Source organism: Rhinopithecus roxellana, chromosome 17, assembly GCF_007565055.1.
Source record: "Rhinopithecus roxellana isolate Shanxi Qingling chromosome 17, ASM756505v1, whole genome shotgun sequence".
Taxonomy (NCBI): Eukaryota; Metazoa; Chordata; class Mammalia; order Primates; family Cercopithecidae; genus Rhinopithecus; species Rhinopithecus roxellana.
The window spans coordinates 85904739-85920406 of NC_044565.1; the positions used below are offsets into that span (position 1 = coordinate 85904739).

General features: G+C 41.2%; 1 protein-coding gene across 4 annotated transcripts in view; it reads left to right on the plus strand.

The window, feature by feature from the left end:
• The window catches only part of SPTBN1 (spectrin beta, non-erythrocytic 1), a 212491-nt gene that overhangs the window by 151207 nt on the left and 45616 nt on the right, over positions 1–15668 (plus strand). For all 4 annotated transcript variants that reach the window (XM_030921675.1, XM_030921676.1, XM_010378898.2 and 1 more), the window contains 7 exons: positions 3492–3665; positions 7516–7607; positions 8918–8998; positions 9386–9501; positions 12698–12810; positions 13568–13755; positions 14752–14869. In XM_030921675.1, coding sequence (XP_030777535.1) covers positions 3492–3665; positions 7516–7607; positions 8918–8998; positions 9386–9501; positions 12698–12810; positions 13568–13755; positions 14752–14869 — 882 coding nt within the window. The remainder of the gene's footprint in view (positions 1–3491; positions 3666–7515; positions 7608–8917; positions 8999–9385; positions 9502–12697; positions 12811–13567; positions 13756–14751; positions 14870–15668) is intronic.

Below are 15668 nucleotides of genomic sequence, written 5' to 3' on the forward strand. Positions count from 1 at the left end.
GGTACAACAGATAATAGAAACCCATTGTGTGTGTGTGTGTGTGTGTGTGTGTGTGTGTGTGTGTGTGTGTGTGTGTGTCACACACAGTGGACCCTTGAACAAAGTAGGGGGTTTAGGGGCACCAACGCTATGCCATTGAAAATCTTCCTATACATTTGATTCCCCCAAAACTTTTAATAGCCTATTCTTATCAATAACATAAACAGTCAATTAACATTTTTCATGTTGTATGTATTACTTTTACTGTAGTCTTAAAGTAAGCTAGGGAAAAGAAAATGTTACTAAGCAAAGGAAGAGAAAATATATTTGCTGATTGATTAAGTGAAAGTGGATCATCATAATGTCTTCATCCTCATCTTCACGTTGAGTAGGCTGAGGAGGAAGATGGGGGTATTGGTCTTGCCATCTTGGGGTAGTAGAAGTGGAAGAGGCAGAAGGGGAGGCAGAAGAGGCGGCACACTTGGTGTAACTTTATGGAAATAACACAAGCAGTCTTGAATGATTGGAACCCTTGCAATAAATTCAGTTTGTTTTCTGGTACTGCTTTTACATCCTCTTCCTCATCATTTGTCATCTTTTTGGAGGCACTCATTTTCATCAAGTCATCTTCCGTTAAGACGTGGTGTTGTTAGCTCTTGTATTTCTCCAAGATCCATATCATGAAAACCTTCACACTTCTACCTTTTTGCCATATCCACAACCTCTTTTATAATTTCCTTCATTGGCTCTGTCCTAAATTCTGTGAAGTGACGTATAACATCTGGACATCGTTTTCTCCAGCAGGAATTTATTGTTTCAGACTTGATGACTTTCACAGCTTTTTCTGTAACAATGACGGCATCTTCAGTGGTATAGTCCTCCCAGACTTTCATGATGTTCTCTCTGTTGGGGATTCTATTCCATAGCATTGACAAACCTTTCCATAGAGTTTTGTGTAGTGATGAGCCTTACAAGTCTGTATGACCCCGTGATCTAGAGGCCGAATTAGGGATGTTCTGTTTGGAGGCCAGGAGACCATGTCAGTGCCTTCAGCGTTGAACTCATGGGGTTCTGGGTGGGGGCATTGTCTAATACCAAAATAACTTTAAAAGGCAGCCTCTTACTGGCAAGGTACTTGGAGACTTCAGGAACCAAAGCATCAGTAGAACCAATTCAGAAAAACGGTTGTCACTGTCCAGGCCTTCTTTCTGTACAATCGAAAGACTGGCAGCTGTTATTTATTTTTTCCCTTCAAGGCTCAAAGGTTAGCAGCTTTATGGATAAGGGCAGTCCTGATTATAAATCCAACTGCATTTGCACAGAACAGTAGTTAGCCTATCCCTTTCTGCCTTAAGTCCTGGTGCTCACCTCTCTTTCTCTTACTAGGCTTTTGTGCCATTTTTTTCCAGAACAGGGCACTTTAATCTGCGTTAAAAATTTGTTGAGACAGATACACTTTTTCCTCAATGATTTTCTTAATGGCGCCTGGGAACTCATCTGCTGCCTCTTGGTCAGCAAAAGCTGCTTCTCCCAACTCCTTGACATTTTTTTAAGCCAAACCTCTTTCTGAAATTGTCAGACTGGGAGCTCTGTGAATCTTTCCTGGTTCTGAGGGCTACCCAATTAAAAATTAATAGTCATACCATCCTTTGCTGGTGTTACATTCTCCTTCACCTTCGTATGCCTTTAAATTGTGATATGATGACTTCACTTTTTCTTAAATCATACTAGTCTTTAGGTGTGCCTCTCTTATGGCAATCCTGCACTCACATAAAAGATGCATTGTTAATTATTTATTTATTTGTTTATTTTTTTGTAGAGACGGGTTTTGCCATGTTGCCCAGGCTGGTCTCAAACTCCTGGGCACATGCAGTCTGCCTGCCTCAGCCTCCCAAAGTGCTGGGATTACAGGCACGAACTGCTGCACCCAGCCAAAAGCTGCATTTTCAATATGAGATAAAAAGATATTTCACAAAAAAGTGTAAGGTCTTTGCATCTGCTGATGTAGCTTCAGGGATGGCTTCACAAATTTCCTTTTCTTTTTTTAGTCTTCAAATGGTGGGCCACCACAACTGTGGACCTCAATCTACAACACATAGCAAGCAGTTCATCCTTTTCTTGTAGTGTCTCGACTTTTCTCTGCTTCTTGGGAGTACTTCCAGCTTCACTAGTGGCACTTTGGGTCTCATGATATTAGTCAAGGTTTACATTATTGCACTAGACACTGTGAAAAATACACAAGAACTTTTACTGTGATACCCAATTTACTAGAGAGACCATGTGGAGATGATTAGCATCATAGGCATTTTAAGTGGGCACTCACAATACTTGAGCTCATCGCAGTAGGAGTTAGAGATGGCTCTGAAATTATTATAGTAGTACAGTACATACCAAAATTCAGTACTACACAAATGGTGCCGTTACAATCTGTGTTTGTGTGTATGAGTTTTGATAATTTTTAATTTTATGACAGATTTGTATATATTTTGTGGTAGTAAATGATAAAATAGACTACCATCTACATATATTTTATGCATTCATGACATACCTTGTTCTTAATTTTTTCTGATATTTCTAGGCTAGGCCATTCATCTGAGTCTTTTCAAATTGTCACAAATCTCTAAAAAATTTTCCAGTGTATTTATTGGAAAGAATCCATGTATAAGTGCATTTGCACAGTTTAGGCCCAACTAAAGGTCAACTGTGTGTGTGTATCTAGTACATTTTTACAGTAGATGTGTATGTACTTTTACAGTAGATGTATACATACTTTTATAGTAGATAGTATATTTTATAGTAGATGTATATATACACATATGCATTATCTACTCTCTCTCTCTATATTTTTTTTTGTTCATTTGTTTTATTTAAAATGTTCACCTTCCAAGGGCCTCTTTTATATTTTGATAAAACTGGGTAAAAGGAAGAAACATTTGGGGTATTTAAATTGCACTACACTCATTTTTTCCCCTTTTCCCCTTCTTTTCTGTAAGTTACACCTTTTTACTTAACCTTCCCCATCCCTCCACACACAACCACCACTTGGAAATTCTTCTCATTTGATGGTTGTGTTCCCTGTTTTCATTCTGAGCCAACCTTAAGGGTTACCAGCAGGTGGCAAACCTATTTTTACATTCCAAGTAATCAAAATCCTCACAGGTGTTTGTCATGCAGCTGCAAAAAAATTGTATGGATGGCAGCAGTAGCACTGAAATTCTCCATGAAAATTGGATTCTCTCTTCCCTGAACTTAAACAGATGCTCATTTGTAAACTATATAGCTCCACAATTAATCTCTAAAGAGGAATCAGTTACCATCCCATTAAGTAAACTTTTCTTATGTGGCTGTTAGGTAAATACTGTCCTTGAACTTAATGAGTACACGTGTTTGTTAATGTTCTGCTCCGAGCGGCAGAGCATCGCATGAATGGGCACGTGTGACTAGGCAGTAACTCAGGGTTCATCTCTGCTCTGTTGAGTGATGTGTCTCTGCCTCTGCTCTCCTGTTTCTAGCCTAAACCCACCAAAGGACGAATGCGCATCCACTGCCTAGAGAATGTGGACAAGGCCCTTCAGTTCCTGAAGGAGCAGAGAGTCCATCTTGAGAACATGGGATCCCATGACATTGTGGATGGAAACCACCGGCTGACCCTTGGCCTCATCTGGACCATCATCCTGCGCTTCCAGGTAAGAGTCTCTGCCTAGGCTTGCTCAGAACTTAGGCTGACCTCTCAGAGGTATGAGCATCCTTATAGAGCTGGCCTCCGTGTGTCAGAGGGATCAGCAAGACCAGGTTGAAAGCACGTCTCAGAGTCAGGTGTGTCATATCCAGCCCTGAGAATTGAATGCTGCCTCGTAGGCATGTGGAATCTACTACATCCTCCTGCAATTGTACTAGCCCCTGATAATCTTAGCTCTCCTGTCAGACACGTCTCAGTGGCCCAGGGGCTTCTAGACTGCATCCCAGCCCACCACTTTGCTGGCCCCTGCTCTAAATGTCTGGTCTCTGCTGCTTGGCTCTCAGGAGCAAAAGTATAAGGATGTGGCCAGTGCTAGGTTATTAGCTTAGACTGCCTCAGCTTCACTCAACTATGACATGTGTTACAGAATATTTTTAGGCAAAGCTGTTGAGGGTTATGGCATGTGTGTGGGCTCCATTTTCACCTTCTCATTCTCTTTGGATGTGAGGAAGCAATTTGCAGGAGGAAAGTACAAAACACTTGTGTTCCTTTGAATTGATGATGATTTTATGGGTTTTGTTATACTTGAGGAGGAAGGCTCTAAGTATAGAAGTATTTTAAGCCAGAAGGTAGTCTCAAGGTCTTTTTGTTCACCACTTTCACTTTATGAAGAAATTGGAGACCCAGAGAAGTTTGAAACCTTGCCCCTGATGACGCAGCCAGCCAGGGCTATAGGGGGTGCCTCTGACCCCTTAAGAGACAGCACTCAGCCTTTTGGGACTGTGCAGCACTACAGGTCTGATTATTGGTTCTTTCTCCAGGCGGATGCTGCGTGCTCATGCGTTCCAATTAAAATTGGAAAGGCAGGAACAACTTTGTACTGTAGTGTCAGGTTTCTCTACAAACAAATATTCTAACAGTCCTGTCTCCTCAGTAACTGTGTTCTCTTGCCATTCCTTCCTTTTCTGCCCCTTTAATAAAGATCTGCTTGATTTTTCTAGGTAAACAAAAACCTCACACAAAAAGGAAAAACGAAAAATCAAACTATAGCTTGCTTTGTTTTCTTATTGAAACTCTGAAATCAGCCTGTGAACAATCCCTTTTCCTTCTCACTTGCCCTAGGATTGGGCTTCAGATAGTGTCCTGAGTATATATGTGGGAGGAAGGGGTAGGGGACTAGAATGAGTTATAGGAAGAAACAGCTTCCTGACTGGCTGGTTCCCAAGCTGGCTGATCATCTGATGCCATTGGGAAACCCTCTTAATAATTCAGATTCCCAGGGCCCAGCCCTAGTAATTCTAATTAAGTAGGTCTGAGGAGAGAACCGTTGTTGAAGATGGTACAACATCATTAAAGGAGTTAATTACAGCAATCAAGGACATTTTTTCCCCAGACAGAACTCTTATATTTCTGTCATTTAGATCCTGAATGATTTGAAAATGGAGTAGCCATTGAATCCACTAATTACTGCTCTTGTGTCTTACAGAGGTGAAATTATTAGCAGGACACTCCTCAAGCTTCACCCCAGTTTTATGGAGTAAAATATATTTCTGTTACCTTTGGCCTGCAGTAATCAGAGCGTGGAAGGGTATCCTGACTGTGGGCTGTCAACAGCAGGTCAGCACCCAGGTCAGGGAGCTGGCACACACAGCCCTTTTCAGGATTCTCAGCGTGAATTGCATTGAGTCATTGACCAATTCACTTCCTGCCAGTTTGCCTATTCCTATAATTCGACTTATAAATGCTGATGTGTATTTTCTCCCTTTCTGTTGCAATGAGAGGCATAGACTGCTGATGTTACCGCATGGCCTGCAGTGTTGGTGTCTGACATGACTCAGCTTTCTTCAGCAGCTTTATTAAAACATTACCTATTCTACAAAAATAATACGATTATGAATCAGCCAAGGTCCAGTTATAGATATCTAGCATATCTACAAGGATACTTGAGATATCCTTGTAGATACATAGGGTGAAGCTTCCCTGTGTATCTGCAAGGGTCTCTCCTTCCCCCAGCTCCTGAATATACAGTTTTACAAGTTCCCAGTGTGTGTGTGCGTGTACTCTCACTGCTACCAGGATATGGCCTGACCTGTATGTGCATAGAGATGTCCATTAAATACTGATGGTGACACAGATTTTTATAATGCTGCCCCTTTAAAAGAGAGTAAAAGGGCCAGATGCAGTGGCTCATGCCTGTAATCCCGGCACTTTGGAAGGCCAAGGCAGGTGGATCACTTCAGGTCAGGAGTTTGATACCAACCTGGCCAACATGACGATACCCTGCCTCTACTAAAAATACAAAAATTAGCCAGGTGTGGTGGCACGCACCTATAATCCCAGTTACTTGGGTAGCTGAGGCAGGAGAATCACTTGAATCTGGGAGGCGGAGATTGCAGTGAGCCAATATCACACCACTGTTCTCCAGCCTGGGCTGCAGAGACTGTCTCCAAAAAAAAAAAAAAAAGTAAAAGGTGGTGTGAAACTGGAGTGGAAATCTCTGAGTTTGCCTAGTTTAAATAGGGAGCGATCTTCATTTCAGAAGGGTAGACTTTGTTTCCATATGGACAAATCTGGAAACTGATAACCCTTCTTCACACAGAAGCATAAGAAAGCCAATGGGTTACTATGTGAAGTTACAGCCTGACTTTCCTGGTGAGCCCGTCTCTCACCCCTTGAGTGAGGGTTGTTCTTCCACATTCCCTTTCTGCACTTGAGCTAATGATCCTAATATTAGAGACTGGGGTTTATGCAAACTCAGGCTTCACCTTCTTAACACAATTAAAAATAGAGAATTTTTTAAAAATGTAGTTGTTTGAATTCCCAAGTGTTTTTCCTAGTTGAAAGTTTCTAACTTTTTAGTCCTGTATTTTTATATTTTGTCTTCATTTTCTCTCTCTCTCTCTTTCAAAAAGAATTCTGGGAAGTGTTTGTAGATTGAATGGAGTAAAGGTTGTAGGGAGCATGACAAAGCAGAGAAGCTTAAAATGGCTACAGCTGGAGGTGATGGATGGACTCCTGGCCAGCACCATCCACTCCTGACTCCATTCCACATTTTACTGTACAAGAGGAAACTTTCATAAGTAGACAAAAGTGTGTTTGGAGCATTAGTCTAAAATTACGTAGCTGGCAGTTGGCGCCTAATCTAAGAACTAACATTCATGGACCCTTATGAGCTCTGCACTTCATTATATCATTTAAATGCATAACATGCTGTGAAATTAGCCACTGTCATTATTTCCATTCCTCAGATGGAGAAGCTGGGGAACCTGCCCAAGGGCACATGGTAGGTGATGGAGCCTGGATTCACATACAGGCAGTCTGACTTTGGTGCCAGCTGACCAGGCTTTGTTTATAATGTTGCAAATACGCTACCTCTGAGTGGCTTATGAATGCACACCATGGAAGCACAGCACTTAAGCACACACTTGCTCTAATGGTTTGGAAGTGGTACACACAGTGCCCTCATCAATGAAGGCTGCACCTAGTGTGAAAAATATTTACTTATGAAAAACTGAACTCAGTATTTTTCTGGGGGTCTGATGAGATTCCAGATACACTGTGTGAACCACTGTGCTAGCTTCTCACTGGAAAGATGGGCCGTCTCAGGGGTGAAAATGACCTCTGATAGGTGCTGGGAAGTCCCTTCAGCCTTCTGTCTGTGCGACGTAGAAAACTAGTTCTGGTTGTGTTTCTGGTTGTGCTTCTGAAGGAAGCAGTTTTCATTCACAGGGTAGATCGTCTGCAGGACAAGGCTTTGATCTCCAGTTTATTCTTTATGTATATGCAGACCTGTTCTTCAGTGGCTCTTTGAGACAGCTGACCCATCTGTTTGTCTAATATTTCTTTGTAAATCTTAGATCCAGGATATCAGTGTGGAAACTGAAGACAACAAAGAGAAGAAATCTGCCAAGGATGCATTGCTGTTGTGGTGCCAGATGAAGACAGCTGGGTGAGTGTGAACGCAGAGGGTATTGGGGCTGCTTCTTCCAGGACTGAATTCCACTGCAGTCATCACTTAGAAGGTCATGACAGGTATCTTTTCCACTGCTTCCATTGGGAAGTCTTGTTAACTCGTAAGCAGTTGATAATGACTTTTCAATTAGCTCTTGGAATGGAAGGAGTTCTAATTTATATTTTAGACCTGTCATGTCTTCATAATCAGTTTCCTTCTCTTTATTAAGGAAGCTCCAGAGAGCATTATATTTTGAATTTGAAAACCCTGGAAGCATGTTTAGGAATCATATCCATGATATTTTAAGAATACAGTTGTAGGTTTTCTTCACCCTTTAATTTCTGTTTTGGGGAGCTTTCTTTGCACAGTAAACATTAGCATAACCTTTCAGTATTATCTGTGTCAGTTTCCTTTTGATGTTTTCATTGAAATTTCATTGAAGCTGTTTTTAGAGAACCGCACCTTTTTTGTTGCTTACTACTGTTAGAATTCAATTGATGCTAAACCTTCGAGTTCTTAGCAAATTGATTTAAGGTTATAGGTACTTACTGAGACCCAATTTTAGGTTAATTAGATTTACTGTCAGAACTACTTTAGGTATAGATGTAACTCTAATGAATATGAATTCAGAATATGAAAATCAGAACTCTGTCCATTATGAGAGCTAGCTGAAAAGTGATCATGTCTATAAAGAGCTTATGGCCTAATAAAAGGGTCAAGTCAGGTATGAACTTTTAATCAGCCACTGATATAAAGTTATTAATAGTCAATATGGTATCGAATAGCTGATTCATTATGGGTAAGTTTCAAACATAAATTTTTCAGGGAGGTACTACTTTTACAAACTTCATCCAATTAAGTGGCATATGGAAGAAAGAAAGCTGAGTGTCACATGAACAGGTAGTCCCACCACTTCTTGTCCCAAAGTAATGTGTGACAGGGGACTGCAGGTCCTGGTGTCTTTGTAGGTAGAGTAGAAAGCCAGTAGAAGGAGAGGCCTCACAGGTGTCTAGGTTGTCGTCACTTTTTCCTAAGTAAGAGTAGTGTTTTAAATCTACGACACAGTTCACATGTTTGTGAGATTGAATTACCAAGCAAGAAAAACCACATGGATGCATGTTTTATTTTTATTTTATGGCAAGCTGGAGTTGATGGGATTTTTGTTCTGACTTGATTGTCCTTAGTGATATTCACTGCTTTAGGTTTTACAATGCTTACAGACTTATTTATTAACAAAGCACTTGGCAAAAGTATAAACCTCCATGTGGTAATTGTGTTGCTTTTCCCTTCTGCTTTGTCCTTGGCAGGTACCCCAATGTCAACATTCACAATTTCACCACTAGCTGGAGGGACGGCATGGCCTTCAATGCACTGATACACAAACACCGGTAAGTCCATGCAAATCATCCTAGCAATTGTGGGGCAAAGGTTGCTGTCTGTCCATAGCAGGTTTGGATGACTTTCCCATATCCATTGCCTTAACTGTTGCACCATGGTGGAAATTCCTACATTCCATGTGAGGAAAATATGGGAGAATATGTAAATTCTTCCACACAAAATAAACAGGTTCATCCTTAATCTTTCTTTTTTCTTAATAAACTTTGAAGTGTTTATTCAAAAATCAGGTTTCACTGTTTGATGATTCCATAATAGTATATTTTAGAGTTTTACTCCACTAAGTGGTGATTTTAACCTTTTTGGAGTAACAGTCATGTTTCATTGGTCATATTTCTTTTCAAGCCATGATTTTTGTTGTCTTCCACTGTTCTGCACAGGCCTGACCTGATAGATTTTGACAAACTAAAGAAATCCAACGCACACTACAACCTGCAGAATGCATTTAATCTGGCAGAGCAGCACCTCGGCCTCACTAAACTGTTGGACCCCGAAGGTAGGGACTCAAGGGATAACAGGTGGGATTTTTAGCATCTGTACTATCCAGGTGTTAATGTAAAATCTGTTTTGTGTCAGTGTGTTTCATTTGTATGGCATGCTTTGGGAATTATCAAAGGAAGAGCTTAATTTTGGTTATGGGAATTTTTTGAGGATTTGTGGAAAGGATGACACTCAAAAAAGGCCTTGAAAGATGAATACGATTTAAACAGTTTGAAGGAGAGCGTGTGCAGGCAGAGCTACTAGCTTGAGCAAAGGTGCAGAACCAGGAAAAAGGAAGGTGTGTTTGAGGACTAACAATTCAATGGGAATGGTGGTTAGGGTAATAGTGTGGATGGGATCCCCACAGGGGCAACAGGCAACAGGGAGTCATTGAAGATTCTTAGCTGCTGTGTTCGAAGGAGAAAAGTAGAAAACCTGGCATAGGCTCTCAATGAATGCTTGATGGCTGACATTTATCTGAAGGCGGCAAGCAGGTTGGATGGGGATGGGTGGAGATTGGAGGCAGGGGCCTTGTTAGGAGGCTGTGCTTTGCTTGTGAGCAAGTAAGAGTTTAAATGAGGAAGGCATATTTGTGAAAGGGGAGTGGGGGTGGAAGGAGCAGCAGTCACAGTCCTTTCTTACAGATTCATCCCATTCTCTGCATGGAACTAATCCCTCTTTACTCTGTGAGTCCCTGTGTAACTTGGAGCTGACCTGTGTGGAGCAGTCCCCCAGGTTGTATCTCCCTTACTTAACAAAATCCTGATTCTGGGTTTCATTTCAACGTGAGCTCTCATAGGAACTTTTTCTGATTTTGAGAAGCATTTAAAATATCAGGATTTGTTTGTAGTGCTGAAGATTTATAGATCCTCTCAGCTGTGAACAGATATTAGAGAGGAAAAAAACCGTGTGTATGTGAGTGAAAGTTTAAACTTCTTTTAAATATAGAACAGGAAGTTTAACTCCCCAAAGGCAAATCAAGGTCATGAGGCCTCCAGGCAGGCTTCTTGCTATTTTCCAATGCATCAGATTTGCTGATATGTTGGTTACAGGAAGTTGAGATAAAATTATCTTTGTACTAATCCATTAAATGATTTCTCAATATAAACAGAAAACTAAAATTCCTTGGGTTTCAATAAATCTTCGTGCTTAACCCCTATCTTACTATGGGAAGGAATTTTTCCTTACCCCATGTTCTTTGTGCTTTGATAAAGAACCTTTTCTTTTTCCCTATCACAGTGACAACATTTTTTAGTAACTTGCTCATTAGTTAATCTTTCTAATCACCGCCCAGTATGAAAAGGGGGATTGATGTTCCCCAGATCACAAAACAAGGAGCTAAAAATGGCAGCTGATTTCACTTTTGTCCTGTTGGTTTCATCTTGATTATTAGTTGCCCGGGGTCCCAAAGAGCATCAGTTCAAATCTACTTGCAGACAAGTTAAATAAAAAGTTTTGCCTTTTCACTTCTTTGAGTTTTGTTGACATTTTGTGTTGATTAAATTGGATACTTACACTGGCATTTTTTTCTGGCTGTCCTCCAGTTCACTCTCCTTTGTGCGTACTTTGACGGGTTTAGCAGACACAGGAGCCCTGGGGTAGGGAACAGTAGCTATGATTCTGGCCCTCACTGCCACTGGCTGCCTAAGTGACCCTGGGCAGGGAGGTGCCAGCAGTGCATCCTAATATTCTCTTGTTTAAATTAAGAGAAACAATTTTCCTCCATACAAGGCTGTCAGGGGTGGCAATAGGAATGGGGGTGTATGTATGAATGTATATTGAAAAAGAGCTTGATGATATCTGTTAATAGCTGTCCTGTGTGTTCTTTTCACAACCTATCCCAAGTTGAGTGCTTTACTCAATATTACCAAACTTCAAAGACTTGCCATTTTCAGTTGTTTGTTCCTTCTCTCAATACCTATTTATTGACCACCTGCTTTGTGCAGGACAGCACAGCAGGAATGTGGGAGGTAGAGTGGCTTGCCAGGACAGGCTTCTACCCTTGACAAGGACTGAATTTTGTAAGGCAAACAAAACATGCATAAAAAACCATAACCTAGCAAAAAGTGGACTATGTGTCCATACAAAGCCCAAGGGAATAGAGGAGGGAGACAATAATGTCAACTGTAGGGATCGTAAATGGTTGTATTGGGTGGTAACTTTTGAAATGGACCTTGATGGATAGTAAGAAAGTTACGGGATCAGAAAGGCCATTTCAGACAAAGGGAAATCATGAGTAAAGGAAGTCATGTTGGAAATTATGTGATATGTATAAGGAATGGTGAATGGTCAAGTTTGATTCAGAGATACAGTGCTAGGTGCAGTGGCTCACATCTGTAATTTCAGCTACTTAGGAGGCTGAGGTGGGAGGATTGCTTGAGCCCAGGAGTTTGAGGCTACAGTGAACTGTAATCATGTCACTGCATTCTAGCCTGGGTAACAGAGTGAGACCCTGTCTCAAAAACATTTAATAAGGAATACAGTAGCTGAGAGGTAGGACGCTATAGAATTTAGGAATGTCTAGAACAATGCTTGACACTTAAGCGTGGTGAATATTTGAGAAATTGATGGAAAAAAGGGAAGGAAAGTCATAGCCAGATTCTAGAGGACTGAAGCGCTTATACTTTATTCTTCATACTGAGTAATTTTGAGCTAGGAGGAACTGTGTTCACAGCTGTGCTTCTGGAAGATCAATCTGGGTACACTATGTGTAAGGAAATCGAGTAGTAGGGAAAGCTGGTGGAGGGAGCCATTGTTTCAGGGCTGGTTATGTGACAGGATGGGTCTGAACAATGAGTCACAATAAGGATTCCACAAATAAGGGTCATCCCAACTCAGACTCAGTGACTAGCTGCTGGATACTGGTAACAAGAAGATAAAGATATCCAAAGACTGAGTGACGTGGGGCGGTACTGGTCCTGTAGGGAGAAATAAGAACTCAAGCAGAGCAAACCCAGTATTGTGGTGGGGCAGGGAGAGGAACTGTGTGTCTGTGGAAGGCATTTCATGAATATTCATGTAATAGGGAATCAGTGAGATGGTTTCACCCTCATTATCCTCGTAATTAGTGCACTGATGGCAGAACGCTCAAATACAAACATGAAGACGCTGCACCATTCCGTGTTGTCCAGCAGTCATTGCATTCATTCCTGCTGCCTGGGTGGGGCACAGTAGCATGCAGTACATTGAACAAAGTCTTCTCTGGGTTACAGACATCAGCGTGGACCACCCTGATGAGAAGTCCATAATCACTTACGTGGTGACTTATTACCACTACTTCTCTAAGATGAAGGCCTTGGCTGTTGAAGGAAAACGAATTGGAAAGGTGAGCTCATGCCAGTTTTGTGAGTTGTGAAACATAATTAAGGTTCATTGAGCCCTCATTCTCCCATGCACTCATAAAATTTGCCAATAGCAATTTGTAGTGGGCTCTCCGGATGGTAGGGAAATCAGCTGAAGCCTCTTCATCCTGAAGGGTAACAAGAGGTGGGAGAGATGGCCACCATATTTAGGAAAGGATCAGGGGGCTAACTCAAACCCAGAAACATCCTTCTCCTCAACCTTTCCAGGAAACTGGGTATTGGAAATCTGATCGAGTTGGCTAATGTCATGGGTGTGACGTCCTACTTACCACGGTTGAAAAGGTCCCAGCATCATGCTTTTTACTTCTCATTTGGTGATGTTCACCTACCATGTTTTCAAAACACCTCAGACCAGATGACATTGTCCTCTCAATGCAGTGAAGTCAAAAAGTAATGGGCATTTATGGGACAGGATCAAGCTAAGTAGAGCCCTTTTGTTTCTCTAGGGATTTCAGAATCTCTTTGCTTGGGGGTTGGGAAGTTACAGAACCAGTTGCAGTTAGGCTGTCATTGCTCACAAATAAGCACAGTCTAGGTGCCTCTTAGCAGATGGTTCCTTGAGTTAAAATGCTTGTGCCCAGGTGCGGCCAAACTGTTTCAGAGCCGGCCAAACCGTTTCAGAGCCGGTCATTTAGTGTGCATGCACTCGTATAGGGTTGCAATCGTATTTAACTTATGGAGCAACATGATCTTTTTAATTTTTCTATCCCTTGTTTACAGGTGCTTGATAATGCTATTGAAACAGAAAAAATGATTGAAAAGTATGAATCACTTGCCTCTGACCTTCTGGAATGGATTGAACAAACCATCATCATTCTGAACAATCGCAAATTTGCCAATTCACTGGTCGGGGTTCAACAGCAGCTTCAGGCATTCAACACTTACCGCACTGTGGAGAAACCACCCAAGTAAGATGCAGATTATAGTGTGTGATCATTAATATGGGAAGACACATCACCGTAGCCAGCAGACCCCTGTGTTCTGATTTCTATAATCTCATCTCTTAACTGAATGCCTCTCAGTAGCATGTCCTACTCCTTTTCATCTGATTCTGTGTTGCTGAGATTTATGATAGATCATGCTCTCTCTGAGCCCTTCCCAATAGAAATGTACCACTGACATACAGGATGTATGAGAATTCTAAGAAATGGTACAAGTCCCCAACCCCTTATCCAAAACCATTGTGCCCAGTGTGTTTCAGGATTCCATACTTTTTGGATTTTAAAAAAACAGCACAGCTCATTTGTTGTATATTACAAGACCCTAGATAGGACTAAGGCAGTAGCCCGTAGGCCCAGTAAGTATCTGTAGCAAAATGTGTAAATATTCACATTACATTAGATAAAGACAATAAATAATTTCATAACAGTTCAGATCAAGTTTTGCAACCCCAAAAAAGTTTGATTTTTTTTTCATATCTTTTTTAAGTTCATAATTGTTGAATAAGGATTGTAGGTCTTATCTGTTGCTTACCGTAGTTCCAAAGTCGTGTTTTCTTTTCTGAAAACGGTTGCTTATACCTTGGTAAGGTCTCTGAAACCCATTGAAAATTACATTAGGTAGACATTTGAAATAATCCATGTTGAGTGTATTCAGCTACACTGAATGAATGAAGTAAGTCCATTGCCCAGGATTTAGGGTTTAAAGCTTGACTGAAGTCAATACAAAGAGTATTGCATACCCTTGACACCCTCAAATATAAATGTCAGCAACAACAACCAACTATGAAAAAATTCCACAGTTTGGTATGTTTCAAGGTTTGTAATAGCCAATGAGCAACCTCCTGATGTCTCTTTGACATACATTTCACATAAGTCAGACCAGAGTTAAATGGTTTTTAAAATGCATGACTCTGTGAAATTTTTTTTCTCCAGTAACAAATGAATGTTTTCCCCTGTGTTTAGATTTACTGAGAAGGGGAACTTGGAAGTGCTGCTCTTCACCATTCAGAGCAAGATGAGGGCCAACAACCAGAAGGTCTACATGCCCCGGGAGGGGAAGCTCATCTCTGACATCAACAAGGTAAAGTGGATCTGGACTCTGCATGGGCCCTGACCTCCTGGAGGCTTCAGGTTCTATCAGGCGGTTTCGACTGCTAAGAGGACAAGAGACTGGAAGGGGCTGTCCCCACCTGCTGAATTGACAATTGGCAACTGGTGGTCAGGTGTGGCAAAGGACCAAGCAAACAATGGTGCCGGGCTAGGCTGCTGGAGGCTTTGGGGGGTAATGTTAGATTTTATCAAACCAACTTTGGCGCAGGCTATACACCTTGCTACTCAGATACATATCATTTTACTTCTCATCTGAGGCAATTGTTTCAAACATCTGTAAATTACGGAAAGGAGAATTGAAATTTCATGTGTTTGGAATCATAGTGGTTGTGGGGCTTAGGATGTTGGCTTCTTCCATTAGAGAAGCTGTCAAATAAGCAATTATTTAATCATCATGCCTATCATGCCATAATACCTATTATGCCTATAGAAATTCACAGCAGGCATTATTTCCAATTAGAAAGAAATTTGAAAATTCTAGAACTCTGGTCACTTGTACACAACTACATTCCTTTCTGCTGCTCATTAAAAAAAAATTTTTTTTAATGGAGACAGGGTCTCGCTGCAGCCCAGGCTAGTCTTGAACTCCTGGCCTCAAACAATCCTCCCACCTCAGCTTTCAAAGTGCTGGAATTACGGGCATGAGTCACTGCGTCTGACCCCACTTAGATTCCTTTGAGTGGAATGTTCGATCTTTTTTTTTATGTGAAGAAATACATTTCATAAGAATGAATTTAATGCGGACAGTAGGTCAGGATTTTGAAAGAAAT